The sequence below is a fragment of the Lonchura striata genome, chromosome 2 (assembly GCF_046129695.1).
Source record: "Lonchura striata isolate bLonStr1 chromosome 2, bLonStr1.mat, whole genome shotgun sequence".
In the NCBI taxonomy this organism is placed as follows: domain Eukaryota; kingdom Metazoa; phylum Chordata; class Aves; order Passeriformes; family Estrildidae; genus Lonchura; species Lonchura striata.
In genome coordinates this window covers 87414672-87441559 of record NC_134604.1, presented here as the reverse complement: position 1 = coordinate 87441559, position 26888 = coordinate 87414672, and the positions used below count along the sequence as shown (strand labels likewise).

General features: G+C 39.6%; 1 protein-coding gene across 2 annotated transcripts in view; it reads left to right on the top strand.

Moving 5' to 3' along the window:
- TBC1D8 (TBC1 domain family member 8) overlaps positions 1-26888 on the top strand; it is a 48674-nt gene that overhangs the window by 10943 nt on the left and 10843 nt on the right. The window contains exons 2-11 of one of the 2 annotated variants that reach the window (XM_021538527.2): positions 3066-3176; positions 7602-7720; positions 9043-9271; positions 12819-13059; positions 20356-20563; positions 21738-21932; positions 23179-23361; positions 23738-23888; positions 24945-25159; positions 25923-26040. In XM_021538527.2, coding sequence (XP_021394202.1) covers positions 3066-3176; positions 7602-7720; positions 9043-9271; positions 12819-13059; positions 20356-20563; positions 21738-21932; positions 23179-23361; positions 23738-23888; positions 24945-25159; positions 25923-26040 — 1770 coding nt within the window. Of the gene's footprint in view, positions 1-3065; positions 3222-7601; positions 7721-9042; positions 9272-12818; positions 13060-20355; positions 20564-21737; positions 21933-23178; positions 23362-23737; positions 23889-24944; positions 25160-25922; positions 26041-26888 lie in introns of both variants that reach the window. The other variant, XM_021538515.2, reaches the window with a different exon arrangement.

Below are 26888 nucleotides of genomic sequence, written 5' to 3'. Positions count from 1 at the left end.
GGTTAGTTGTTTTTCAATGTTATGATGCAAAAGTTACCCTCAATGAATTAGTTTTTGTAGTTTTCTTGCTACCACAGTTTCAACTAAATTACCATATTGGCCAGGGTGCATGTTATGTATTAGTGTTTATTCTTTTCATGCTTCTGCAAATGCACTCTTAGTAATCTCTTTTCCCTGTTCTCTACCTCTCTCAGTCTCTCATCCAAATAATAAAGGAGCCCCCAAACACGGGAATGGGACCCACTTTTTGTGCTTGCTCAATTTTAGCAGTACTTGCTCTTGTTTTCCTTTGCTCCCCTTATGTCCCCTCTGCAGCAGCCCCACTGCAGCCCCTCCTGGCACAGGACTCCCTGTGGATGGCTCAGATTTTAGGTGTGGAGTTGCTGTTCCTTGCAAAGCACTTGTAGAGGGGCCAGGCCACCTGGGCTTTATTCTGGCAGGTATCCTGATGGCCACACTCTTTTTCTTCTATTTTCATCTTAGTTCTGGCTCCTCTTTGTCATCCTGAGTTATTATTTTAGCTATGGGTAGTTTAGAAAAGGGAGGTGATTATTTCTTTGTACAGTTGAAGGAGGAATGGGTTTCTTTTTAATAATTTGTAAGCAAAATTGAAATTGTAAGCAGAAGTAAACAGTGAGAAGAGGAATTGGGTTTTCTGGTCTTTTATTCAGGAAGAGAAAAAGGAATTAATTTTGCACAGGCTAAGAACTAGTAAAGCAAAAATTTGCAGCTATTTCTGTGCTGTCATGTATTTTTTTCATGGTTTCTGAAAGGAAAAAAAAAAGGTATTTAATAAATCAGATTTTCGTTAAGCATTCCCTAGGGATTTTGGTAGCACTTGCTGTTAGTTGACTTTTTTCTATGACTTTAGTGAAATGAAAAAAATCTTTTTCCTAGGCCTGTCATCAGGAGAAAACATGCCCAGCACAGAAATGTCTTATTTTTCTTTTCTGTGGTGTCTAAATTCTTATGAAATTTGAAATTTAAACCCTGTTTTTGTTCTCTGCATCATTTGATGCTCTCTTACTGGCTTTAATCCAGCTGTTTTGAAGACTGCACACTAAAGTTTTCTGCACACTGTTTTCTGTGAGCACAGCCAATTTGCTACCTCTTATACTAGGATGAGTTTTTATGCTTTTTTTCTTACAGTTATAGGACAGCATGTAGCAACTTCAGATATTATACATATCATCAGTCTGCAAATTCAGATCTCCATTTTAAATAGATGAATGTAATATCTGGTCACATGTTTAAATGAGAAGCAAACTGCTGTTGAAGAATGTTTCACTGTACAGTTTTAAGACATACTGTGTCCAGCTTCTGCTTGGCTTTGAAAGCATCATCAATGTTTTTTGTGTGTGCAAAGAAGAAATATTTAATGTAATTCTCTGTGCTCTCAGGTTATTGATGCTGTTCCATGTGAGCTTCTTACAGCTTCTAGACCAGAAAGTGGTTGAAATGCTGTTTGGTTGTGTTGTACTCAAATTAATTAGCTGTCATTTGTTATCCAAGTGAGAAGGCAATTAGGACTTTGTAGGTCTCTATTATTTCCATTAATCACTTGGGTGATGGACTGGGGAATGCCATATTTAAAACAGCATGTGGTGCCAAGGGCTGACAAACTTTTTGGAGATGGAGATTATTTCCTTTTGTGTTTGGTTAATGGTGAAGAAACAAAAATAGAGCAGGTTTAAAAAGTTACATGTGCAAAGTGAAAAAAAGTATTACAGAAAACTTCCTAGATACTCTAGGGATAAAACAAACATTGTAAAGCTGTTCCTCACCCTTTGCCACCCCTCTCCTTAGGAGAGTGTGTCTCTGCAGAATGCATAGGAAAATTGAGTATAAAGCTGCCCTGAATTGCTCTTTGTAAGCACCATAAACCAATTCTGAGTTACTTTAATATGCAAGCTTGCATATGCAAATCATGGCATTCAGAGAATTTTTTCATGGATAGCTTGGTTTTTCCTGCTCAGGGGAATGGGTAGCAAGAAGCTCCAGGAACTCCAGGTGTCCTTCAGATTGGAAAGTCTTTTTTGGGGTCAGCACTTGCTGCAGCTCTTAAAAATGAATTTGTCTGTATTGAAATCAAGTGCTGATTTACAGTGGGATACTGCTGCAGGCTTTCTTGGATACAGTGGTATGTATGCAAGGTAGAGGAGGCGATCTTCTGTTCTGCTAGTGGGTGAGACTTCAGTAGCAGTGAGCATCAGGTCCAGCTGAGAGTGTCATTCTTAAAGATAATTTAATTTAATGGAGACATTCCAGTGTAAGTTGAAGAACAGTGAGCTGTTTGAAAAATATGGCCCATAAGGAATAGATGAGATGATTTGGGTTTCTTTAGAAAAAGAGAAATCATTAAAGGGTGGGAAACCATGATGTAACTTTTTCATTATGTTGAAAATTAATATCAGAAGTGCCTGTGGCCAGTTACTCTGCATGTTCCAGGGAGTGAGATTAATTTCCAGTAAGAAAATTTAAGATTGTGGTAGATGACTTGTTTGTTTGCAATAGGGTTGTTTGTTAGGGTTTTTGTTTGGATTTGTTTGGTTTTTGCTGGTTTTGTTTGGTTGTTTGGTTTGATTTTTATTTGGGTTTTTTGGGGTTTTTGTTTGTTTTTTGTTGGTTTTTTTTTTTGGGTAAGAATATTTAATGAAGATAGTGGAAGGGGCTGCCTGGAGAAGTTGTTGCATCTTGATTGTGGTGGGTTTTGAAGAACAGGTTAGACAAACACCACTTACAGTATAGGTGTATGTATCCAACTTCAGAGCAGGGCTGGAACAGTAACTTCTTAAGATGCCCTCAGGTCCTTCCACTTCAGTTCTGTGGTTACATACATATATATGAGGCAAAACCAGAAATGCAGAGGATTCTACATGCTTTTGAACTTCTCATCTTGTTTGCCTTTTGCATTCTGAGCACCTGTAAATTAGAATATAAAACTGGGGAAGAATTGTTATCATTACATTCTGTATTTTAATTTTACAGCTTTAAATGTGAAACAGTTTGCAGGCTACAGAAGTGAGAGCTGGCATTAATCCTCTTTCCCCCTTTCCTCCTCGCAGGTCGCCTGGTTGGTGCCCTGGATGCCGTGTTAGACTCTAACGCACGCGTTGCTCCATTTCGAATTTTGCTCCAAGTTCCAGGCTCACAGGTTTACTCTGCCATTGCATGTGGTGAGTTATTGAATGGATCAGAAGTTTACTGGGCCATAGCTATTGGTGAGTCACAGATGGAAAACCCCAAACCGATTCTGAGCATGGTCAGTGTCTGCATGTCCAGGAAGCTCAAGGTAACCCCAGCTAGCTGTGTGCGTGTGAAAAGCTTGTTTAACAACCAAATTAACCTCTGATTAAAATCACTGAAAAAGTGTTACCTAGGAGCATTAAGTTTCAATGGAAAAGTTGTTTAGCTAAGGGTGGTTTGCTGCTTTCATTTTCTCTGTTGCAAAATAGTGTGGTTCTGTTCTTATACATATCTTTTCATACAGTAGTGGTTATCCCTTACAGCAAGAAGCTACTTAGTCTAGGCTTTCACCAGCCTAGTCTTTCACCAGCCTAGTCTTTCACGTGCTTACTGTGAAATGTCTTCACACACTTTGCTGTAATGAAATATAGAAGATTTAGGAAGTTTAGGAGGTAAAGTTGATAGGGAGGGAGGGAATGTCAAATTCCTGGTCTGTTATGCACTAATCCCATTTGCAGTGTTTCTGTGACTTCTGAAAGTCAAGCTTATGTTCAGGAACATGATATTAACATGAATTGCAGCAATCTTACCACGACCCAGTAAAAGCTATCTGGCTGAAGTGCCATTCATCCTATTGTTTCTTGACCAGTGTGCAGGGCTGTTCTTACATTTTCTGCTCCCATATACAAAATCCTAGCACTTTTTCTTTGGGAATGGTTCAAAGCTGTGACTGGGGAGCATTATGAAACATGTCTTTAACGAGAAGGTGGCCAGATCCTGGAACAGGATTCCTTCTGAGAGGTGGTTGATGTCCCACCAAAGCTGCCAGTGTTTAAGAGGCATTTAGACAATGCCCTTAACTTCAATAACTTCAGCTTTTGGTCTGTCCTGATGTGGTCAGTCAGTTGGACTAGATGATTCCCAGGATTTCAAGGAAACCAAGGAGAGCTCCTTGAAATGCATCAATAACAAAAGGAAAACAAAGAATAATGTGGGCCTGTTACTAAATGAACAGATTGCCCAGAGGGGTTGTGGAGTTCCCCTTACTGGGGACTTCCAAGAGCTATTTGGACACAATCATGTGCAATGTGTTCTGGGGATAACCTTGCTTGACCAAGGAGGTTGAACCTGATGACCCATTGTGGTGCCTTCCAACCTTTCCCATCCTGAGATTGTTGTAGATCCCTTCCAACTTAAAATATGCTATCTTTTTTTGTTCTTTCTTATACAGATCAAGCCATGAAATAGTTAGATAATGTAAATATTGGCATGTCATCGATAGTGTTTGACATAGTAGTCTTTTAAGTGGAGGAGTCAGTTCATATATTCACCCTAACCCTTTCCTCTCTACATGCTCATCCAGCAATTTTTCCTTGGTTCAGCAGAGATCCCTCTAATTGTTCCTCATTAATACCAGGAATTTTTCCCTGGGCCAGATGTGTGTGTGTGAAGAAGCTTGTGTAAAGTCTGTTTGGGCTATTTTTGTTTTGGCTAGGTTTTCTTTGTTTTGCAATTGCTGTGTGCTTTCTATCCCTCCTCCCCTCCTTTTTATATTTAAGTAATGCCATCTCATGGAGAAATTTAAGACCTTCATGCTGTTACAGTCCTGTGATGAAACCAGGAAGCTTTCTCTGGAAAAGCATTGCTTTCGTGGCTTCTTGATTAATTGAACATATGCAGTACTACTTTCTGGGGCTGATCCTTGCCCCACCCACACTCTTACTGTACACAGAATTTGGTGGTGTTTTTTTTTTTGGGTTTTTTTTTGTTTTTTTTTTTTTTTTTTTAATTTTTATTTTTTGAAGGAATTCCAAATGACAAACTTGCTGGGTTGGAATGGCTAAGGATTTTGCTGAGACAAACGTACGTGATTAATGTTTTCTAAAATTCTCTTCAGCTCTTCTGAATGGATGCTCATCACTGAGAAAATGAGATTTATAATAATAGAGCGGAAAGCAGAGGGGTCTGTTTTGTGTTCTGCAGGGTAGAACATACATAGTTTCCAGAGCTGCACAGAACTAAAGAACCATGGAGCAGAGGCTGTTTGTGAATAACATTGCTGCTGTGAAACCCTGACGTGAGTGTCCAGGGGACAGCTAGCAACAGGAGTCAGACGAGCATCACCCCAGCCCCTTCTTGGCAAGGTGGAGAAGGACATTCCCCACACAGAAGTGGCCTGTTCCTGCTGCTGTATAGTGAGGGCAGGGAGCAGTTCCAGGAGCTCCTTCCAGTCTCCCAGTGTAGCTTAATTGTGGATAGCCATCATGTCATCAAGCAGTTAATTAAAATGACATTTTGCATTGTATGTTGGCAGTCCTCTGTTCCAGGAGCTCTAGGCTTAAATGATAATATATGCATAAGGGTCAGGTCTGTTACAGACATTTGCAAATCTCAGAGGGGCGCTAGGAAATCTGATCCCTGCACAGCTCTTCTGGCAGAGATGTTTTAATCCGATGGTTAATCATGTTATACCAGTACAGGGGAAAAAAATCTAACCTCATCCCTTGTGTAGAGCCATTTGAAATTTTCCTTTCAGATGCTCATGGGCAAAAAAGAAACTCAAGTCTCAGTCAAGCAAAGTTGGTTTTAGGAGAGGGAGAACAAAGGATTTGGTGCAAAGTGAGTTTAAAAAAAAGATTCTGAGGAATGAGGCTAGACAAATGAGGTTAGACAAAACACTTGACAGATGAAGAAGGTGGTAAAAGGTGGAATAAAATTCTGTGCAGAACATCAGCACAGGAAGAGGAATAAGGAATGGAAATAAGGGATTGGCGATGCTTGGGTCAAATCACAGAACAACTTTAAACTACAAAATAGAAATTAGAAATAAAGAAGGGACTCAAAAAGTTGAGTTTGCTTGACCAAATGAAAGGGCCAAAATGATCTTTTGGTATTCAGTCAGAAGCTCTGGAGGCAGGCAGGAGATATTGTAGGAGTGTAGCTGCTTCCTGGGCTCAGAGCAGTCCCAGCAGTGTGGGACTATCTAAGGGATCTTGCTCTCAGTTTATTTCACAAGAGGCAGCCTGACAGCTTGCCCATACACTTGGTATATTTTAGGTTACTCAGAAATAAAGATTCAACTCAGTATTTGCTTTGTGCAGCCATTTCAGTATAAAATGACTGTATTTCTGGTGTTCTTAAACATTTATATAATTTGTTTTCTTGACCTAAAGGGCTTTTAAGTGTCTCTAATTTTATGATTTTTTAAATTTAAATTTAACCTTGATTAATGATATTTAAGAAGTTTCAGTACAAGACCTTCCTGTCAGGGAAGTTAAAGCATGGAAGGTTTCCCTGCCAGCTGGCATTCTGCATGGAAAACAGAGCAGTGGGAAATGGAAAATCCTCATCTAAATTTATAATATTTTGTTGTTGTGAGGCAACATGATGCATCACTAATGTACACACAAAACAAATCTTGAGATAATGCGTCTTCTATTGGAGATTAATTTTATTATTATATTCATGTGTGATTTGTATGTCTCTTACAACTATTTATCTTCTTTCTTCCACAAGCAAGGCACTAGGAGAAGCAACTATTACTGCCCTTAGTTTTTTGCCTATAATGTCTAATTACTGACCAGTTAGATCTGGAGGGGCAGATTTTCCCTTGTTGACCCTGTATGGTGCCCATCTTGCTATGAATTTTCTGTCATCGTGTCATACAGAGACAATTCACTTTCAAGCAGAAGGAGCCAAAGCAAATTGCTAATGAGTGAAATATTGTTTCTGGAGTTAGTGTGCACAGATTACATTTAAAGAACCAGCAAACCCTTCAGATGTTTAGAGAAATAACCTTTAAACATTTGAAAAGCTGTATTAGTCAAAGATTTCTGTGCACATTATTTCTTCCCCAAACTGTAGAAATGTGCACTTGTAGAACCTTTAGGTGTTGCTGAACCAAACTCCTTTTTAGGTACTTTATTTATTACAGAGGGCTTTGTATTCCTCTCAAAGGGTATGCATGTGTTTGTGTGTGGGGGGAGTGTGTGTGCATGTGTGTGTATTGAGGGAGGCAGAGAGGAAGATCAGGGCATAAATCAAAGGTTTCCAGTGGCCACTTAGAGGATGTCATGTCAGAATAAGCTGCAGTCTAGCAGCTCAGGATGAAGTTTTGATGTTTTTTCTGCTTTGACTTTTAATGCAGCATTTGCTGGCTGAGAGCATTTGAGAAGATAAAACTAAAAGCCCTAAAACTAATAATCTAAAACAATGAGATTTTTGTTTTTCTCTAACTGTGCTGCTATGAACGGGACCTTTTTGACCTGCTTGCTGCTAAGAATTCTGAGGTTGAAAGTTCAGTTTCTCATAATGAATTTATGAAATAGTGCATTTTATTATGTTTTTTTTCTCCCTTCCTTTAAATTTTATTTTTTATAGGATTAGTTTCAATATGCCGTTTTTTGCTTTTCTAGGTGCCACTGCAGAGGAAATAAACCAGCACTGGGAATGGCTGGAACAAAACTTGCTCCATACTTTGTCTGTGTTTGACAATAAGGAAGATATTGTTAGTTTTGTCAAAGGGAAAGTGAAGGTAGGGAAACTGTCTCACTTACACCCTCCCCTGCCTGATTACATATGGTTTATTAGAAAAACATAATGAAGTTGTTGTTACTCATCCTTGGTTCTGATCATATAAACATGACTTGTTTTCTGTGTGGGTCTTGCACCTGATGTGGCCAGCACATGAAGCTGCTGGCTTGCCACAAGGTTGGAGAAATAAGCATCCTTTTGGACGGTTAAGGGAATTTTAAAAGTAGAGGAATTTTGTGACCACAAATCAGATTAAAAATAGTAATGGCATGTAGAGAGTAACTTAGAAAGCCTGGTGTCCTGAGCTCTGCTTTTAATGAAATACATTCTCTAAAAGGAGCTTGGTGATGTCTGGGTAGGGGTGTGAGTTCTGCTGTTCCTCAGGTCCTGCTACAAGCTTTTTCTTGCTATGAGTTTTAATGGGATGTTCTTCCCTCCATAGCCTCTTTTTCAGTTTGGAAATTTTGTAGGAACATAATGTTTTTGGTGAATTTCAACCTTGCTGCTGTGAGCTGTGTGGGCTCTGAATCTGGGGAAGAAGAGGACAAAACCAAAACATCACTGTACAAATCCTAGTTTTAATCCTGCTTTTTTTAAAAAAAGGCATATTGTCTAAAGTGCACTGGAATACCAAATTCAATTAATCCCTCTTGGTAAGACAGTGACAGCCTGTTACCTAGCACATACATATCTAAAATTCTTCAGATTTCATTAGTTAATGTTAAATCCAGGTTCTGGGCCCGTGCACCTGCTGAAGGCTTTTAGCATGTTAGGATTGCTTGGTAATTACAAACTATAGCAGGTGCTGTAATATATGCATTATTTGTCTGCATGGTGCAATGCATACTCAACTCCTTTGTTGTAATACCACAATTAAAAATCTGAAATCTTAATTATATTTATGTAGATGTTCTTGAAACATGTTTGTAATGGCTTCAAGCATGTCTCAAGTTATTGACACATCTGATTGCTTTGCTTTTTCACAGGTAAATAGTACTGGTCAGTAGCCACAACTGTTAGTCTGTTTTTACTCTGTGTATATGAAATAAGAGCATAATGAAAATGCAGAGATTTGGTCCTGCCAGACTCATTGAAAAAGCTATGGATAAGGTAAAGAAGGCCCCAAAAGTCTTGCTTTGGGAGCATTCAAAATATATGAGAGATGCAAGCACCAGAGAAATTTCTCCATTTGTGAAAACTGACTGGAATTTCTTTGTCAGAAAGTGTTGCATTATTAGAATTTCAATGGGTAGCTTGTAGCAGCTTGCCCTGAGTGTGAGTGCCATAGCTTTATCCTGACATGCAGTCTTGTTCTGGACTCAGGCACTGATTGCAGAGGAAACAAGCAGCAAACTCGCTGAGCAGGAGGAAGACCCTGAGAAGTTCCGAGAAGCCCTGGTGAAATTTGAATCCAGATTTAATTTTCCTGAAGCAGAGAAGTTGATCACCTATTATTCCTGTTGCTGTTGGAAAGGAAAAGTTCCCCGGCAAGGCTGGCTTTATTTGAGCATCAATCATCTCTGTTTTTATTCCTTCTTCTTGGGCAAAGAATGTAAGTGTAAATGCATAAGGAATCTTATGCTGGGGAGAGATATAAATGTCACTACATTTAAAAGCAAGAATAGCCAGGGTTCTTACGAAAAGCCTAGCTCACCTCTGAAGTTTAGTTTCTGAGTTTTTAGTTATTCAGGTGAAAAATCCTATTTAATTTAATTTTCACTTCAGCCTTTGTGTTTTAGTATGAATCCTGTAATAAAAATAACACTGCAAGAGCACACAGACATAGTTGTTACCTAGTTTTTCTTTTTGGCATGGTGAAGCAACCTTAAGATGTAGCAGACCTCCCACAAGTTCTAAATTAAGGAGTTTTAGTGCTGAAAATAGTGAGTAGGGATGAGTCCCTCCTGCAGGCAGGGAGGCAGAGTCCCCACATCGCAGCAGGGTAGTAGGGGAAGGGCTGGTGGGGACAGGGATGCCTGAGTCAAGCTGCCTGCCTAAAGAAATCCCAGGACAAATAAAAGGAATATGCCCTGGAGAACCAGCAGAAAATTCAGAGCTTTTAAGGAAAAACAACAGCAATTTAGGGATTTGTTTGTGTTTCTGAATAGCAGTGCAGTAAGGTCACAAGAAGTGTATCCTGAGGCTTTTTGGATGTAAGATGGTAAAAATGAATGTAGCCATTTAAACTCTATAGCATTTCTCTATTTAATAAAATTGTGAATAAACCTCTTGCCTTTTAAGGCCTGTTTATCCTGGTGGAACTTAAACAAAGTTAGCAATAGAAACCTATACTGCTGTAAATATAGAAGTGTTTGTCAGTTAGATCAATTAGGCAAACTTTGCCATATTCCATCTGGATTTAATATTGAGGTATAGCTGTAGGTTTAGAAATTTAAGTTCATCTTACTAAAGATAGTAACTTGTAATTTCTAAGACTGAAAACATACAAAAACATGCTTAGAGCTGGAGGTCTTTTCTTCCCTTATATTATTTCAAGCCAATTATTTTGTTAGCAAAAGATGGAAGAGTTATATTTGAAATGCAGCGAAGTTTGTTATTCACTATAAAAACAAAAGTTGAGTTCTGCTGGGAAGAGTAGAATGGAATTTCTTGATATATACTAGATACATGAGTTCTTGTTTCTCCTTGTTCTCTGGTTAGTATTAAATAATATCCTTTGTCAATAATTTCTTCTTATTATCATTGCAGGTTTTCTCTCATTAAATCTGAGATAGCCAGTCTGGCAAAGCACACAAAGCAGAAATTTTACTTATTAATGATAGATAACAATGTAAGGAGGAGGGAGAGCAAAAAACCCTTTATATGGTTCCAAAAATTTTGTTTATGCAATACCACAGATTGTTAAATGATAATGGAAATACAATATCATGTTGTATTGTTTAAGAAGAGATTTCTTCTCATATCTTTAATAATATTCATTATGAAAATCAACAAAAAAACCCAAACCAAACAAACAATTACATGTTTGCAACTTTTTATTTTGAACTTGGAAAATACACTGTTCATTCCCCAATGTAGTCAGTTGCATTGTCTTCCCAATATATGCGTTCCCATACATTTGCATGGAAATGTGAGAAAACCCCCTGAATTTTCTTTCGGTTAAACAAACTTCCCTAGCTCAGTGGGAAGCAGCATATATGCTGAAATACTTCCTTGATTGTGATAAAGCAGATTACTTCTGTTTTTAGGCTAGTGTTTTGCCATGTTTATGAAATATTTGTGTTACGGGGAATAATCTCGATTTAATACAGTTCTGTTTGTTACTGTCTGAGAAGCTGATGCTGATTACATGCAGAACAAGTGATTCATTGCCTTTGTCTTTTTCAGGTAGCAATCACAAATGAAATCTGGTTAAATCTGGTCTTGAAAATATTGCTAAGAAATCACATTTATTGTGTTCTTCAATACTACACAGAGAAAAACCCAATATATGAGTTGCAATAAAATTAGTTCTCAATTGTGTTTTACCTCTATAAAAATCCCCCCCAAATCATATACTGAAATCTCTTTTTAGGGGAAGCATTAAGTTTTCTGCTTCTGACAAGTCTTTTCCCTTCTTCGTGTTTCATTTTGTGTTGAAGTGACCTGCAATGCAATATCAGAACCTGTTTTAACTTCTCATGAAATTAATTTACTGCTTATGTGAATATAAACTCCATTGAAAATTTTTTCCAGGACAAGTCCCCTTTTATCTAAGCTTCCAAGTGTTTGTAGGATTTCAGAGGCTTAGATTGTCAGATAGCTTGAAAGGGTGTGCCAAGGTTTCTTCACATGTTTAATTAAATTTGTGTTTTTCTGAAACTTTGAAGACTTTGTACTTTTTATCGGTCTTGGGTCCCATACAGGCTGTTGTGCTTTTTCTGTAACCAACACTGTAGAGCCTGTGTGACTCTGACCTGCCTGAACAGCAGTGCTGTTGCTACGGCATTATTTAAACTTTCTTCCCTTGGCTGGGCTGGTACAGTTGATTTTATAATCATTTGCAACAGTCTCTGCATGTTGATGCAGCTGTGCTTTATTTAAGTAAGAAAAAATGCAATCTGTAAATAATCTTGACAGCTGTGGTTCGTGTAGTACAGAAAGCTTGCTGAGGGTAGCTCCTTAGGTGATGAATGATCTTTGATAAGTGTCATATATATATGACAGTGTTTGTTATTACTGCCTTTTTATTGCTTTATTGGCATCAGGAGACCAGCTAGGGATGTTAAGGGGTGTAGTCCTGATGTTATTGGCACAGAGAAATCTGGGAAGCTTCCAACAGTTGTTAAGAAGAAATTGAATCTATTTTAAAGTCCTTTCCAGCCTAATTTCTACCCAGAGATTGATGTGACAGGCGAGTAACATCCTGCAGTAGTTATCTAAAGTAAGCTGATTCTCTTTGCCACTTGTATTTATATGATTCAACAGCTTTAAGAGAACAGTGTCCTACACTTCTTGTTCTCTATAAACAAGCCTGACTATTGTTAATGTTTAGGGCAAGATGTGCCCTGTGCCATCTTTCCAGTAAAAAGCAACCAAACAAGAAGATCCAAAGTCTAGGCAGCTTTTCTAATGTCTTGTTTATAGTAGTAATTACACTTTATAGCAGACTCCAAAAAAGTTTTCTTTTGGATGGGAGTTAGCTTTATTTTAAAAGCTAAAGTAACTGTGCGTGTAATTGGTTTTTTACCTGCCTACTGTTTTGTTTCTAGGAGATTACAAAGCTTTTCCCTCTTATCTTTGTATTCTGGAGATGAGCTGTTTCTTCTAGTGGTAAGGAAGCAGGCTGCAGAAATGACTTGTAAAGGAGTTAGGAGCACAGTGTATGGTCAATGTTCTGCAAAGACGCCACTCCCCAGTCTAGCATTTCTTGTGAAGATAGTTAAAATTTTGAGGGAGAGATTCTGAAAAAGATATGTCTTTTGGAGTGGGTGAGATTGAATGCCAAGTCATAACAAACATTTCAGCATTGATCTTGCCCAAAAGAATTTATCTCTCTCCTCTTTGGTTTGAATTTCATTCTGAATTTGATTGTTTCCCAAATCTGAAAGATGAAAGCAAAGTTTCCAACCCACTTTTGCTCTTCTCTTGGATTGCAGTGAAACTTATCATTCCTTGGGTTGAAGTCCAGAAACTGGAAAGAACCTCCAATGTCTTCATGACAGACACAGTCCGTGTCACTACAGCAAATAAAGAGCGCGACTTCTCCACGTTCCTCAATATCTCTGAGGCTTTCAGAATCATGGAGCAGCTGGCAGATGTGACGCTCCGAAGGCTGCTGGATAATGAAATCTTTGAACTGGATCCAGGCCTGCAGGATCCTACTCAGATTACCAAGAGGTAAAAAGCTAAACTGTTGTATGAGCAGAGGTTCAGTTGTGGACTTCATGGTTTGTGTGTTAGCTGGGTAAGATTTTGAAGCTTTGTTTGAGTGGATCCAAAAGAGATTTCATATTGTGTTATGGTGTATCCAAAAGGTGCATTTTAACGTGTGTGCAAGATACAGTTTTTGACTTTATATTCCTCCCTTAAACAACACAAAGTTTCAAAAGTCATAGAAGAGAAGATTGCAGCAAGGGATATTTTCCATCTTCCCTGAAGAGCAGCATTATTTTGCTTAAATTTTTGGTAATGTGTAGGCTTTCCTAGTGCCTTCAGTCCTCTGGAATTACTGCTTTTGATCATATCTGAATCATAGAATTCCCACTAGTGTGATTGCCATAGCCAATTTAGTGAGCAGTTGCAGGACTTAAAACATGCACAATTGTGGTATTGCTATTGTCAGCTCTACCCCTTGCATCCCTGAAATGCATCTCTGCATTCCTCTCCCACTACAGAAATGCATTTGGCTCTCAGGGAAAGATTGATGGCTATTTCTCTGCTGGTAGCACAACACACAACTCTGTGTTTTATTTGCTGCTTCGAGAAAGGGGGAGGGAAGCTGCCCTTAGGAATTTTAGGTGGGCAGGATGGAATAGCCAAACTGGAATTTGCCTGGGGCATCAAGGTTAAGGTGCTGATTTAAAATACTTCTATTCTGAATGGGACGTTTGTGGAGTGGTTATCTCCTCTTGAATCATGCCCTTTCCTGCTCTTCCTTCCTCTCCCTCTCCCAGGGGTATGAAGGGAATCAGGTGTTGCTTCCTGACTAAAACACGAGGAATGCATGGTATCATTTCCCAAAAAAAGAAAGACCAGTAGCCATTTTATTGTTTCTGAGGGACATTTTTACAGTGGTGGTGGGCCTGTATCTCAGCTAAACACTTCTGCAAAGTTTAATAATGGAGTTTAAAACAATAAAGTGGACTTCCTCTGCAATTTCATATTCATACACAGTAAGGAAAATCAGTGACACCAGGATTTCATCACTGAAGAATTTGCTTGAGGTAACGTGGTGATGAGCAACCATAAACATTTTTGCAGGCTTTTTTTTAGTAACCAGGGTTCCTTGGAATACAAGAACTACCACTGTTTTTACTCTATGTGTGTAACTTGGTTTTTTAACATTGTAGGCTTTTGGCTCAAGAGATGTAGGGATGTGTACTTCAGCTAATGTGGAATATTGCTGTGGCAGGTTGTATCTCAGCTACTGTCCATGCTTTACCATTTTATGTTCCTCCTGCTTTTGGGCTGAAAAGTTAGATGCAAGAAGAGAAATCCAGAGGAGATGTAACAGAAACCTGGGGTAGATAGTTTTCAGCATCTACCAATTTTTATCATTGTCACTTCCCAAAATAGTCTTGGAATCAGGGGTACTAACCAAATGGAAAGTAAAATTACAGTTGTAAAGAAAAGTATAAGCTTAGTAATACGTTATAAAAAGGGGCTCTCAGGGAATTAACTTTCAAGTACCTTGTGGCATTTTTGAAAAGTAATGTGTCTATTAGTGGTCAAGCAAGAGAAACCATCCCACACACTTATTCAAATAGGTTTTCTCTTTCCTTCTCTCCAATTAAAGAAGAAAAAAGAAAGTGAAAGGAACAGAGGGAGAAGGAACGACAAAAATGTATTTACTGGAGATTTCCCTGTCAAGATGTTCTCTAACCTGTGCTGTGGCTTGGGATGGCACGGAAGATACCAAAATCCCATTTCCTCTGTATGAATTAGGTGGTGGTTGGATAAGCTGCTGTTTCTGGTGCCCTTTGTCCCACTTCAGCAACCACTTTGATGTAAGGTGATTAAGCAAGACTGTGGTTTGAATAGTGGTTAAACTGGTTTTTAGTGTTAAGTGTTTTGGGGGGAATGTTTTACTTTTTTGTTGTATGAAGTTTTGGCTGCTGCTTTTTTTCTGGAAGCCATTTTAGTACTACAAGAGCAATTACTTTTTTCTCAGCACATTCCCTCTAATTGTCATTATTAATTCTGGAACATGATTTGGAAGCAAATAATAATCTATGGAAATGAAAGCAGACATACACATATTTGGAACTATTCCAGCTCTGACAAATTAATGAAGGTAGTGTGGATGGGTTTTGTTTGCTAAACTTTCTTTTGTGAGAGGCTTGTTTCAATATCTTTATTTAAAAAAAAAAATCTTTTTCAGTGCTGTCATGATCTGTATATTCTACAGTCTGAAAACCATAAATTTTTGCCATTCCTGAGGCTCTTGACATCATCTTGCTGAGCAGTGGAGGGATGGGACTCAAAGAGGCTGTGGGATTAGGCCCACAGCCCATGACAAAATTATATATCATGGCCAGAGTCAAGCAAGTCAGTATGCAATTTTTTGTGCTGTTTACTGAAATGATAAGCACAGAACAATGAATTATGAAGGGATTAATGGCAGTGGAGGTAATTGCCATAAAAAGCAAAGTAAAACTGATGTGTGTGGTACCTACAAATCCCATTTCTTGCAGACATAGGTAAATGTCATATAATTTTACTGGAACACATATGGTAACTATTTTTTCTTTTTTAAAAAGAAGGCTGCAGCAGTTTCTGGTATAGGTTTCTTGTACTTCTAATTTCCATCTCTTTCAGGATGTAAAAGTACCCATTGCTTTTCTCAAATATAGTGAGAAATTCTCCAGAGCAGAACCCACAATTCAAAAGCTTTAGTGCTGGTGTAAGTAGGGTTTCAACAGTGTGATGTGTTTTCCCAGGCTCTAACCACATCAGGTTTTTTTCTTCATGTTTAACTGTGAATTACCAATGAGAATGGCTTTGCTTCATATGAAGGCAAAGAAGGTTATTAACACTGATCTAAGCTCTATGGAAACTGTTTGAAATATCCTGAGTCATAAATGTCACTTCAATCTGCATTTATTCATTCAGAATCTGAGAATGCTTTAAACCTTGAGCAACAAGTAGTATATGACTAAAAAAACCTTCCTTTTATTGCACCTCTGTAGCAAAAGGTAGGTTTTGGGTTATCTCTTTGTGATTGCCTAATGTGGTTTTTAGGATTTGCAGTAATGGGTGTATCAGGATCCATACCAGTACTTCACTGTTCTGTCACTTAGAAGTCTGAGGTCTAACTTGAATCTTCTGCACTTTTTGAGTCTCACTTCTTGTTCTACCCAGTACTACTGAAGAGATCAGAGGTGTTCACTTTCTTTAGAGCCGTTTGTGCTCACTTAGAGCAATAATTTGTGTGTTTGGGGCTTGATGTGTATCTTCTTTCTCTGTTTTTTTTTTTTTTTTTTTTTTTTTTTTTTTTTCCTTAAGCTGCATTGCCCTACCAGGGTTTTCTTATCAGTGTGGATTTCAGCCATTCTGGTCACTCTTCTGTGGACATTCATCACTGATGCCATGTAGGGGCAGGCATGCAGTGGTGGGATATAGGATTGCCCCAGATACCTTCCCAGTTCTGGGACTGGCATGCTGCATCTTGGTGGCCATAAACTTCTGCAGCCCAGCCAGTGTTCCTTTTCCTCCTGTGAGCATGAGGCTGTTGGCTCTTGTTCAGCTTGTGTTCCTATGAAATCCCAAGGGATGCCTCCTCAGAGGTCATCTCTGTGCTGCATTTGTGAAGTTTATGATGCACAGCTGAAAATATTTGTAATGCCTTTTTTCCCCACAACATCCCTTAAATTTATGAATATAAATCTGAAACTGATCCTGTTGTTATGTTCATTAGCCTCTACCAGCCTTGCATCAAGTGCAGGTTTAGTAACAAGCTTTTGATCCATCATATAAGTTGCTAATGAAGACATTGAACAGAAGTTAATCTAGGACAGATTCAAGGGGGTCCTCTTGATACAACCTTCTCATTTATTAGGAAGCCCTGAAGGGCTGTGTTTTGGGGTACTCTTTTGCAATGGTCTTGGTACAACAGTTTGCCGCTTCAAGTTTACATGAGTGGATATATCAAGACTTTCATAAATTTTGGCTAAAACATTCATTCCAACTCCTTCATCTACAAGTCTAGTATTCCTGCTGTGTAAGGGAATGATGTTCAGTTTACATGTGTCCTGACAAGTCCGTGTTGGCTCTTCTCAGATAACATCTCCTGACTTGCTTATAAGAAGCCTTTCTTGCCACATGAATTTAGCTATTCTTCTGAAAAACAAACCATATATTGTTGGATGTGTTATTTCCAAAGTGTCTTACTTTCTGGAGTCTCAACAGTAAGAAGAATCTAGTAATCTGTCTCTTAAAGGAAGAGGTCAACAAGACTGTGTAGATTTTAGACAGGCAACAAGTGACTCAGCAGAGCTAAAGTCTTGCCAAGTTGGCTTCTGCTGGACTTAAAACACAGAAAAACATTTGACAGTGAGGACAGCATTTTAAGCATCCTGATGCTTTTAAGCATTTTGCTAATCTTGTGTGTGTTATTTTCTTTAATTTAAAGCTCTTGGAAGGTAACATGGAGGTCATGCACAGGGAATTATTGCAGTTCAGGCTTGCCATTCACTTTGAAGTGCTGGAGTTGGAGGCAGTCCATGATCCCATAACATGCAAGTTGGGAGCTGCACTCAGAAGGAATTGCTGAATTTTTTGAAAAGTAGGGAACAAGGCAGTTACATCTTGTTATCTTTTATTCTTCTAATGCTTGTGTGAATACTCAGTAAACATTACTTTTACATAATGATAGCTTTCCTTTTTTTAGTTAAGTACCACTCAGTATGCTGCATTTGCTTAAAAACCAAACTGACTGGGAAATAGTTAAGCAAGAGTAGAAATTTTCAAACACGTAGGGCTGCAAGTAGAAAGATTGCATTTCTGTTTGGTTTTGGAGGTCTTTTGAAACTCTAAATGGAAGCTGTGGGACTCAGTGACATGGACCATCTTTGTTGTATCATATTTAAACAATTGTCTGTCTTGTTTTAGAAGCTAAATTTGTTTGTGGGTTTTTTAGAGTTGTAGGGTTGCGGGTTTTTTTAACCAACTCTAATTTTGTTTGGCTGTGTTTATGAAGAGAAACCTTTAAACCCTAGAATTTTCTTGCTTAACAGGAAATATATTCTTGGTGTTGAACTTCGGAATAAAACCTCTTGTTTGAGCCCATAGTGATAGGTGCTGACAGCATCTTGTCTCTCTGCTACCATTTTTCATTCTGAGATCCCTCCTCCATTTCAGCACTTGTTTCTTGGGCAGCCCTGGCTGTGGTGTGTTCTCTGTGGTGTTCCTGTGTGAGACTGTGTGTGAGTCATGGGGGGACAGGCAGTTCCAGGGATGTTGGGACTGGCAGCCTTCCACGGGAGAATGGGAGTGGATACAATGCTGGTGAATTTACTTAGTTTCAGATGTGATTAATGTAATTCTTCTTCAGGTTAGAATCCTGTGGTTTGTTGTCTGAAAGACACTGCATGTGGCCACAGCCCCAAGAAATGCAGGAAAATCCTGAAAACTCGGAAGCTTCAGATTTTGGAGCATAGAAAACAGTCAGCTCTTAAATAACAGACATGTGCCTCAATAGAGGTCCCACTCTGCTGTAAAAAGCCTCTTTTCACATGAAGGTCGAGAAATCTTCACAACCGTGTAGATGCTGGGAGGCTCGTAGCTTGCAGCACAATTGCAGGAGAGCACAGCTCTACCAGACCTGACTGCAGAGGCTATCAGCAGCATTCATCTGTGCTGTGCAGAAATGGAAAATATTTTAGTGGTGAGTTAACTAGGAGGCATATCCTGATCCAGCTTTGTCACAATAGTAGATCGCTGCAGGCACTTATCAGAGTTACTCTCGCTGTGGAATTTTAGCTCAGGAGCAACCTTTTTGTCTTTCTTCACAAAGAGGGTTTTTCTTTGTTCTCTGTGAAAAAACAGGAGACTATTTGTCTGCTTTCTTTGGATAATATTATTAAGGAAGATAATGCTTGAGAAGGAAACAGAAGCTGAACGCTGGTTGAGCGTATTCTGTCTTTTCTGTTGCTTGCAGACACAGATCCTCCCTTCTCAGGTCTCAGTTTGTTCTGGATTGTCTTCCTCCCTGTTCTACATGGCTACATCTTTTTCTATGAATTAAACTAAATTAAAAAACCCAAAACCCAAACAATTTATTTACTTATAGAGGCAGTGGATTAATTTCTCTCAACTTATATTTTAAAAGGGAACAGGGCTGGAGTAGAGGGAACATGTCTGCAGAAGAGGTGGGTGAAGGAAGGAGTAGAGAGGGGATTCACAGCACCAAGGTACCACTCCCTGTTGTGCTTCAGCCCACGTTTTAAATTCTTTCAGTGGCACAAAATAAATTTTTTTTCTTTTTTTTTTTTTTTTTTTCATTTTTCCCTATGGTGAATCATGCTAGGAAAAATTTACTTGTAGTAAGGAAAATTACATAATTTAAGCCCTAATGTTTTTGGAGCTGCTGTTGGTGAGCTAATAGCCATGGCCTGTTTCTAATGTAATTGCATAGTTCTCTAAATTACTGCAGGCTTCTTTATTAAGAAAGGAAAAGAAAAATAAGTCCCCAAAGCCAAGTCTGTATAACCGTGGCTCAGTAATGAAAGTTTCATTTATTTAAACTTTTCACAAAAATGTGGATGGCTGGCTGGAAGGAGGCCAAGTTCAAATTGAGTGTGGCTGGTGCTCTTATTCCCAGCTGAGCCTGTAAGTGACATGAAACTGTTCTGCATTTTGAAACTGTTCTGAGGGCTCTCTGAGGCTGATATATCTGCAAATTAAGGATTCCATCATTTAAATGCCACCATCATTAACACTTCTATTACTGACCACTTTGGATGTAGTCATTGAGCAAAGGCATTACTTTTGGGTGCAGGTGCAAGTCCCTGGGGTGATGTTGGTAATGCTACTGTGAAGGGAAACAAGGAACATTAGGCTAATATATGTTCATTAGATGAAAGATTTAGTTTTCTCCTGGGCATGGGAATTTGTAACTCCTGGAGTCTGTAAAGTCATACAGCAACCATGGAAAATGCATGGGTAAGAAATAATGTAAAAAAAACCAAACCAGCAAAACAGCTGATTCAAATTAGTGTCCTTTCCCTTACTAGTTACTATACTAGTTGCTTTTGACCTAATTTGTTAAACAAGCAGTTATTGATAAGTTTTCCTTTTAACATATTTCAAAGTTGCTTATACAGTGCTCTGTTCACATAGGCACTGAAGATTGCTGTGATGGTGGTTTTATTCTGTGTTCCTTGCTTTTGGTGAAGCCAACAAGGAAAGTTAACCTCACACTGCATGTCCTGGCTTTTGGGATTTTGTGATTCGTTCTTGCTGCTTTTTCTTAAGGGACCTTGAAGCCAGAGCACAGAATGAATTCTTTCGGGCCTTCTTCAGATTGCCCAGGAAGGAGAAGCTGCACGAGGTTGTGGACTGTTCTCTCTGGACGCCGTTCAGTCGCTGTCACACAGCGGGGACAATGTATACTTCAGACAGTTATATCTGTTTTGCCAGTAAAGAAAATGGCTGCTGCACTGTTATCATCCCACTTAGAGAGGTAGAGTTTTTTGTTTGTTTAATTTTGGGTCCTTACTTGCCTTTTTCTACCCTAAGCCTCTGCTGCCACTTGAGTTACCTACAAAGTGTTGTTTGATGAAAAAGAGCAGGATGCTTGTGTGTATCCTGCCTGCAGGATTGTTGTACAGCTTGTTCTGGGACTCATTAGGGCCTGAGCTGAAAATATGGGTGATTCAAAACTATCCTCAAAGTGAAGTATGGACACGTAATGCAGCAGGACAGAACACTGCAAAACCAGAGTCTGCTTGGCCTAAGACCTGGGAAAGACTGGACAGGGCTCCCCTCCCAGCTCCACAAATGCATACATCCAGCTTGATGTTGATGGAGGCTGGCTTGGACCCATTCCAGCAATGCAAAAGCATCCTTGCCTGGGATCAACACTGGTGTTGAGCTCTCCCTCCATAGACAGCCTTTAAGAAACCTGTGGGTACTTTGCCAGGCTGTAGGGCAGAGAGAAAGAGGAGACGTTATGCATGCAGTGATGGACAGACAAATTTCCATTAAATCAATAGACAAGATTAAATGGAGGGAGAGTGCAAGGGAAGGTGGTGGGAGTAGAACAGGAGAAGGAAGCTGTCAGCTAACACTTGCCTTATCTGCTATGAATACAAGGCTGTTATGATCTCTTAATTAAAGCTTTCCTTTCATTTTGGACTAATAATAGAGTAACATCCAAATCATATTGTACCTGTAGCAACTTACCTTCCACTATTGCAGAAACAAAAAACAACATGAGAACAGTATTATATACTTAATGAAAATTAACAAAACAACTGTTTTTCCCTACCTTCAAAGGTGGGAAAGTAAATTTCCTCCTCCACACCCAGAATTTGACCAAATTGATCCTTCTATATATAATTTTTTAAATCATACATTCCTTTCTTATCTTTTCCCTCTGTCTGCTGTTTAGAAGTGAGATGCAAAGTAATCTAGGAAAAAAAAAGGCATCTAGGATACTTTTTGGCATTTGCTTTGAGCTTTTAAAGAGACCATGAACTTCAGGGAATAGGATATATTTGATCAAGGAACACTAATATGAATAACCACATTTAAAGCATGCATATGAAATGCTGTGTTTTGGTACATGTAGAAAATATGAATATGATTTTGTGGATGTGGTGGCTAATATATTTTCTGTAATGTCTCTGGAAAAGGTAATCAGTATAGAGAAGATGGAGGATACAAGCCTTCTGCCTAATCCCATCATTGTTAGCATAAGGAGTAAGACAGCCTTTCAGTTCATTGAACTGAAGGATCGGGATACTTTGGTGGAGAACCTGCTCCAGAGGTTCAAAGAGGTGAACTCCAGCAACCCATTGCACTGCAACAACTTGCAAAATAACAATCAGGTACCGAACTTTTATTTTATTACTAATTCAATATGTTTCATTATTCCACTGTCCTGCCTTCTTTGGGAGGCCCCCAAATTGATCTTGATCCAATGCTCATCTGATGCCAGCTTTAAAGACCTGGCTGGTGGGATAGAGGACACTCACAGCATATTTGTCATTGACATGTTAGGGAGAGCAGGGACTGTGATAGGCAGTTGGGTTACCCTTTACAGAGACCTCAAAAGTTTGGAAGAATGAGCTCATAGAGACCTCTTGAAGTTCAACAATAGCAAATGTGAAACCTGGCAAAAAAAGCCCATGTGACAGGAGAGGCTGGGGACTGGCTGGCTGGAGAACAGCTGTGTGGAAAAGGTGGAGGAGTCATGAACAAGTCCAGCCTGTAAGTCAGCTGTGTGCTCTTACAATGTAGAGGGACAACCCCCATATCAGGTTGCACTAGCAGGATTGTAAACAATGGAATGTTGATGGAATGTTACTATTTCCTTTTATTCAACACTTAGGAGGCTGATCAGGAGTACTGTGTCCAAGTTTGACTCTGCTCAATTACACATGAAAAGCATTGATAATTTGGAATAAGTTTAGTGGAGGGCTATAAAGATGGTCAGGGTCTGGAGCACATCCTTTCTAAGGAGAGGTGGAGGGAGCAGGGTTTCCTCAGCCAGACTTCTGCCAAATAGTGGCAAGTTGGAAGATAAAGGCAAACTCTTCTTCAATATACCAGTTGAAAGACAAGCAGCCACAGCTTCAAGATTTACCAAGGAAAAATCTGAATAAATAAAAAGAGAGCTTTCCCCTCATGGTTAGGCAGGACTGGACCAGGCTGTCCAGAGCAGCAGTGCACTCTGCTTTCTTGGAGCTACTCAACTTGACTGGGCTCCAGGGCTGACACTCCAGGGCTGAGGGCTCATGCTTTGAGCAGAGGATTGAAAACAATAGTCCTCTCCAACCTAAATTGTTCTGTGATTTTGTCTTTCAAATCATAACAGTAGGAGACTGTTGGGTAGCTTGTCATCAAGCTTGTCACTTAGAATTGGCTAACAACTTCTGTTTTAAAGTAACAACCCTTTTCCTGACATGCAAATGGATGACAATTTGTATAAAGTCTTGAGTAAGACCATTTATCCTGAAAGGTGTTAAAGGTTTTGATGCAAAAGGCAAAGGGTAATGCAGCTCTGTCTTGAGGACAGTTGAGGATGTAGTTCTTAGCCTTTTCAGTCATTACCACTTTGATTTGGCATTGCAGAACAGCATTGGCCTTGGATCCATGTACACACTGGGGGATGATGAACCTGCGTGTCTGGGAACAGAGGCTTCACAAGGGAAAGAGAGAAGTGAATGTGAAAAGGAGAACAATTACTTGCTCAATGCAGAAGCACTAAGGTCAGACTTTCATCAGTCAGGAGTGCCAGGCCTTGATTTTGGAAAGGTATGTAACATTTGGGGAGTGCTGTAGGAGTTTTAGGTTTTGTTTTTTAAAAAGCTGGGGTTATATTCAGTCAGGATAGGTCTTTTTAGTAAAATGCATTCTGTATTGGTTGGAGGAATTAGATACAGCTTTTTTATTTGAATGGATTTTTTTCTTCTCCCTTCCCCCATTTCATTCTGAATATTTATAATTTTTATTCCTGTGTGGTGAATTAGATATGCAAAGTGGAGAAAGTCAAAGTCCCTAGAGCAAACTTCCCATTTCCATTGGTAATGGAATACCTTGCGGAGTTTCTAATATGCAAAATGCTTTAGTTTACCAAGTGTCACATGCACATTATGTTGGTTTTTTTTTTAATATATCTTCTTGTTTCCAGTCTAGAGAGCAAATCAAAGAGAGCCTGTGGGATGACCATTTTGTAGAGTATGGCAGAACTGTGTGCATGTTTCGCACAGAGAAGATCAGAAAACTTGTTGCTATGGGAATTCCTGAATCCTTAAGAGGCAAACTCTGGCTGCTTTTCTCAGGTGGGCATGCTTAGAAATGTAAATGTTCGCTGTAGGCATCATCTGATTCTGGACATGGCAAAACATTTAGGCAAGAAATCTCTCACGGGCAATTAAATGTCCTTTACATGGAACCTGTGATAGTGCTTAACAAAAAGAAGACATGATCTGAACTGAACTAATATATGCAAGGATATACCCAGGTAGATCTAATAAAAGTTTTATTTCAGGATGACATCATATGATGTATAGAAGAATCAAAGTAACATCTTTGTAATCTAGGTAATTTAAAATTAGCATCATGTTTTCATAAAACAATGTTCATCTTCAAGCAACAATTAGATTGTAGTGTAAATACTGAGTTAGCCCTAGACAAATCAGATTATTGCAAAATAATGATAATCTCAAAGTTGGCAGACCTGCTCCTGCTTCTCGTTGAATGTTGGCAGGGCTTACAGAAACTGGAGATGGAAAAAACAACTCATTTCATTGACAAATGTGGCAGAGTCAGAATGTGCCTACAATGTGATCTCAAGTTTAGTTCTTAATCCAATATATCACATATTCAGACATTTGTAAATGTAGAGCTTTTCCTCCTTGAAGGATGTGAACAGTGCTGAGTACATTTCTCCCAGTAATATGTGAAGGTGGTGAGACACTTGGAAGGGGTTGCCCAGAAAAGCTCTGGATGCTCCATCCCTGGAAGTGTTCAAGGCCAGGCTGGATGAGGCTTTGAGCAACCTGGTCTTGTGAAAGGTGTCCCTGCCCACAGCAAGGAGGTTGGAATGAGATGATCTTTAACCAATACTTTCAACCCAAACCGATACTTTCTGATGGAGACATCTTTTGCTCAATCAAGGTGTTTTGGATGATGTTGTGTCATGTAAGCTTTACTAATGCTTCGTTTTCAAGATGTGTATTCTGCTAGGACTTTGTCTTTTAGGTCTGGATATTCACAGACCTTGGGGAAAAACACCTTGCTGACACCCTTTTGAGCAGTAACTCCCACAACACTTAGGTTTAGCATCGTCCTTACGCGCCCCCCTCTTCCTCTTTCTCCCTTCCTGCTGCCTTCAGACGCGCAGACGGATCTCGCCTCGCATCCTGGGTACTACGTACATTTGGTGGAGGCATCCATGGGCAAGTGCTGCATGGCAACGGAGGAGATCGAGCGTGACCTGCACCGCTCGCTGCCCGAGCACCCGGCCTTCCAGAGCGAGACCGGCATCGCTGCCCTCAGGAGGGTGCTCACGGCGTACGCGCACAGGAACCCCAAAATAGGATACTGCCAGGTGAGAAACTCCCTTCTTGAGAGTGCTTTCAATGGTGCTTTTTATAAATAAAGACCTTTCAGTTGGAAAAGTAACATAATAGTAGATATTAAATGTCATTTTTCCTTGGAAAACAACTACATGGTCTCACCAAAAGGCTCTGTTCTACCAACGATATTCCTTCAGCATTTTGCGAACTGCATTTATAGTTACAGGAGGGGAAAAAATTGTTTCTGCTGCTTCTGTTTGTTGAAAAGTGCATTTCTTGGACAATACTTGGAAGCCGTGCAGGGCGAATTGGCCTGCACAGATGAGATTTTATGTAGTGCACTGGGGCAGAGGCTTAATGAACCTTTCTGCCACTTTCTTCCAAAACTGATGATAAATGATCAAAGTATTTTGTCTAGCTGGTCAGCTCCCTGAATTCTGATTAACATCAGAGTGGTCCTGAGACTAGAATAGGGGGCAGTGAAAGTAGCCCCAAAACATCTTGGAGTATCAGTTACCTGTTTTGTATCTTGGCAAATGCAGTACTGTGCTTTTCTCCATTGTTTCCTATTGCTCTTATGAAAAGCAGTGTACGTAAGCTTGGAAAACTTGCTATGCCTGTGAGTTGCAATTATATATTTGTTGTCTATTCTCTCTTTTTCTTGCTTTTTTTTTTTCATAGTTCTTTACATCCTGTTAGGCTACTTTTCTTTCTATAAAAATAGCAACAGTTGAGCTTTTGTCAGTAGGATTTGCTGTCACTAACAAATCCCATTTTCTTCTTTGCCCTTGTAAGTCTATGAATATTTTGACCTCCGTGTTACTGCTGTATGCCAAGGAGGAAGAAGCCTTTTGGCTGCTGGTTGCTGTGTGTGAGCGGATGCTGCCCGATTACTTCAACCACCGAGTGATAGGTGAGCTCATGTTCTTTGTCTTGCAGACTGGGAAGGGGCAGCCATATGGCACAGGGGTGGGGGAAATGCTCAGGGTCATCTGGGTCCAGCCCCCATGGATGAGGTGCTCCATCTACTTGTGTGGTGTGCAGGGACAGCAGCACTGGCTGCTCAGATTCCATTCAGGGTTGGTTTTGGTCTGAAGGGTTTGAGCAGCACAATCTCTAAGTATATGGTCAACTTCACAGTGTGGTTTTTTTTTTTTCTTTCCTGTTGGTCAGAAGGTGGTGACACTTCTGGCTGTTACATAAATAGAAGAGCTTGTGGGTCTTGGCTAGGAGTATGCAGTATTAGAAACTCAGGCTGTTTAAGATGAAAGTAGGAAAGATCTGCTTTGTGATCTGAACTGTCTGAATTGCCTGGCTGCTGGAGCAATGCAGGCTTGCATCTGCACTAGCCCTTTGTAGTGAGAGCTGATGCAAGTCCCTCTGCCACGCACTGTGTGTGCTGTGTCCCCTGTATAGTGCCATTATTTTTAAGATCGTTGTGCAGACTGCCTAAAATGCACAGAAAGAGAGGGGCTAAGCAGTATTTGTTATTTGCAGTCACTTCCCTTACATAAATGTTGGACAGCTTTTCCCTTTTTAATGCTAACCTTAGTCTGTAGCTGCAGCATCTGCTGTTACACCCTTGCTGTGGCAAAGAGAAAGACCAGAGTCACGTGTGAGGTAGTGGTTCTGGGAGCTAGAAATGGTCTGGGCACTCTCGTGCTGCCTGTGGACTAGAAGGAGATATTTGAGATTTCCAGTCTTTTCCTTGAAGGTTGGGGTTGTCATTCCAAACACTGTGTCACTGCTCAGTTTCTGTCT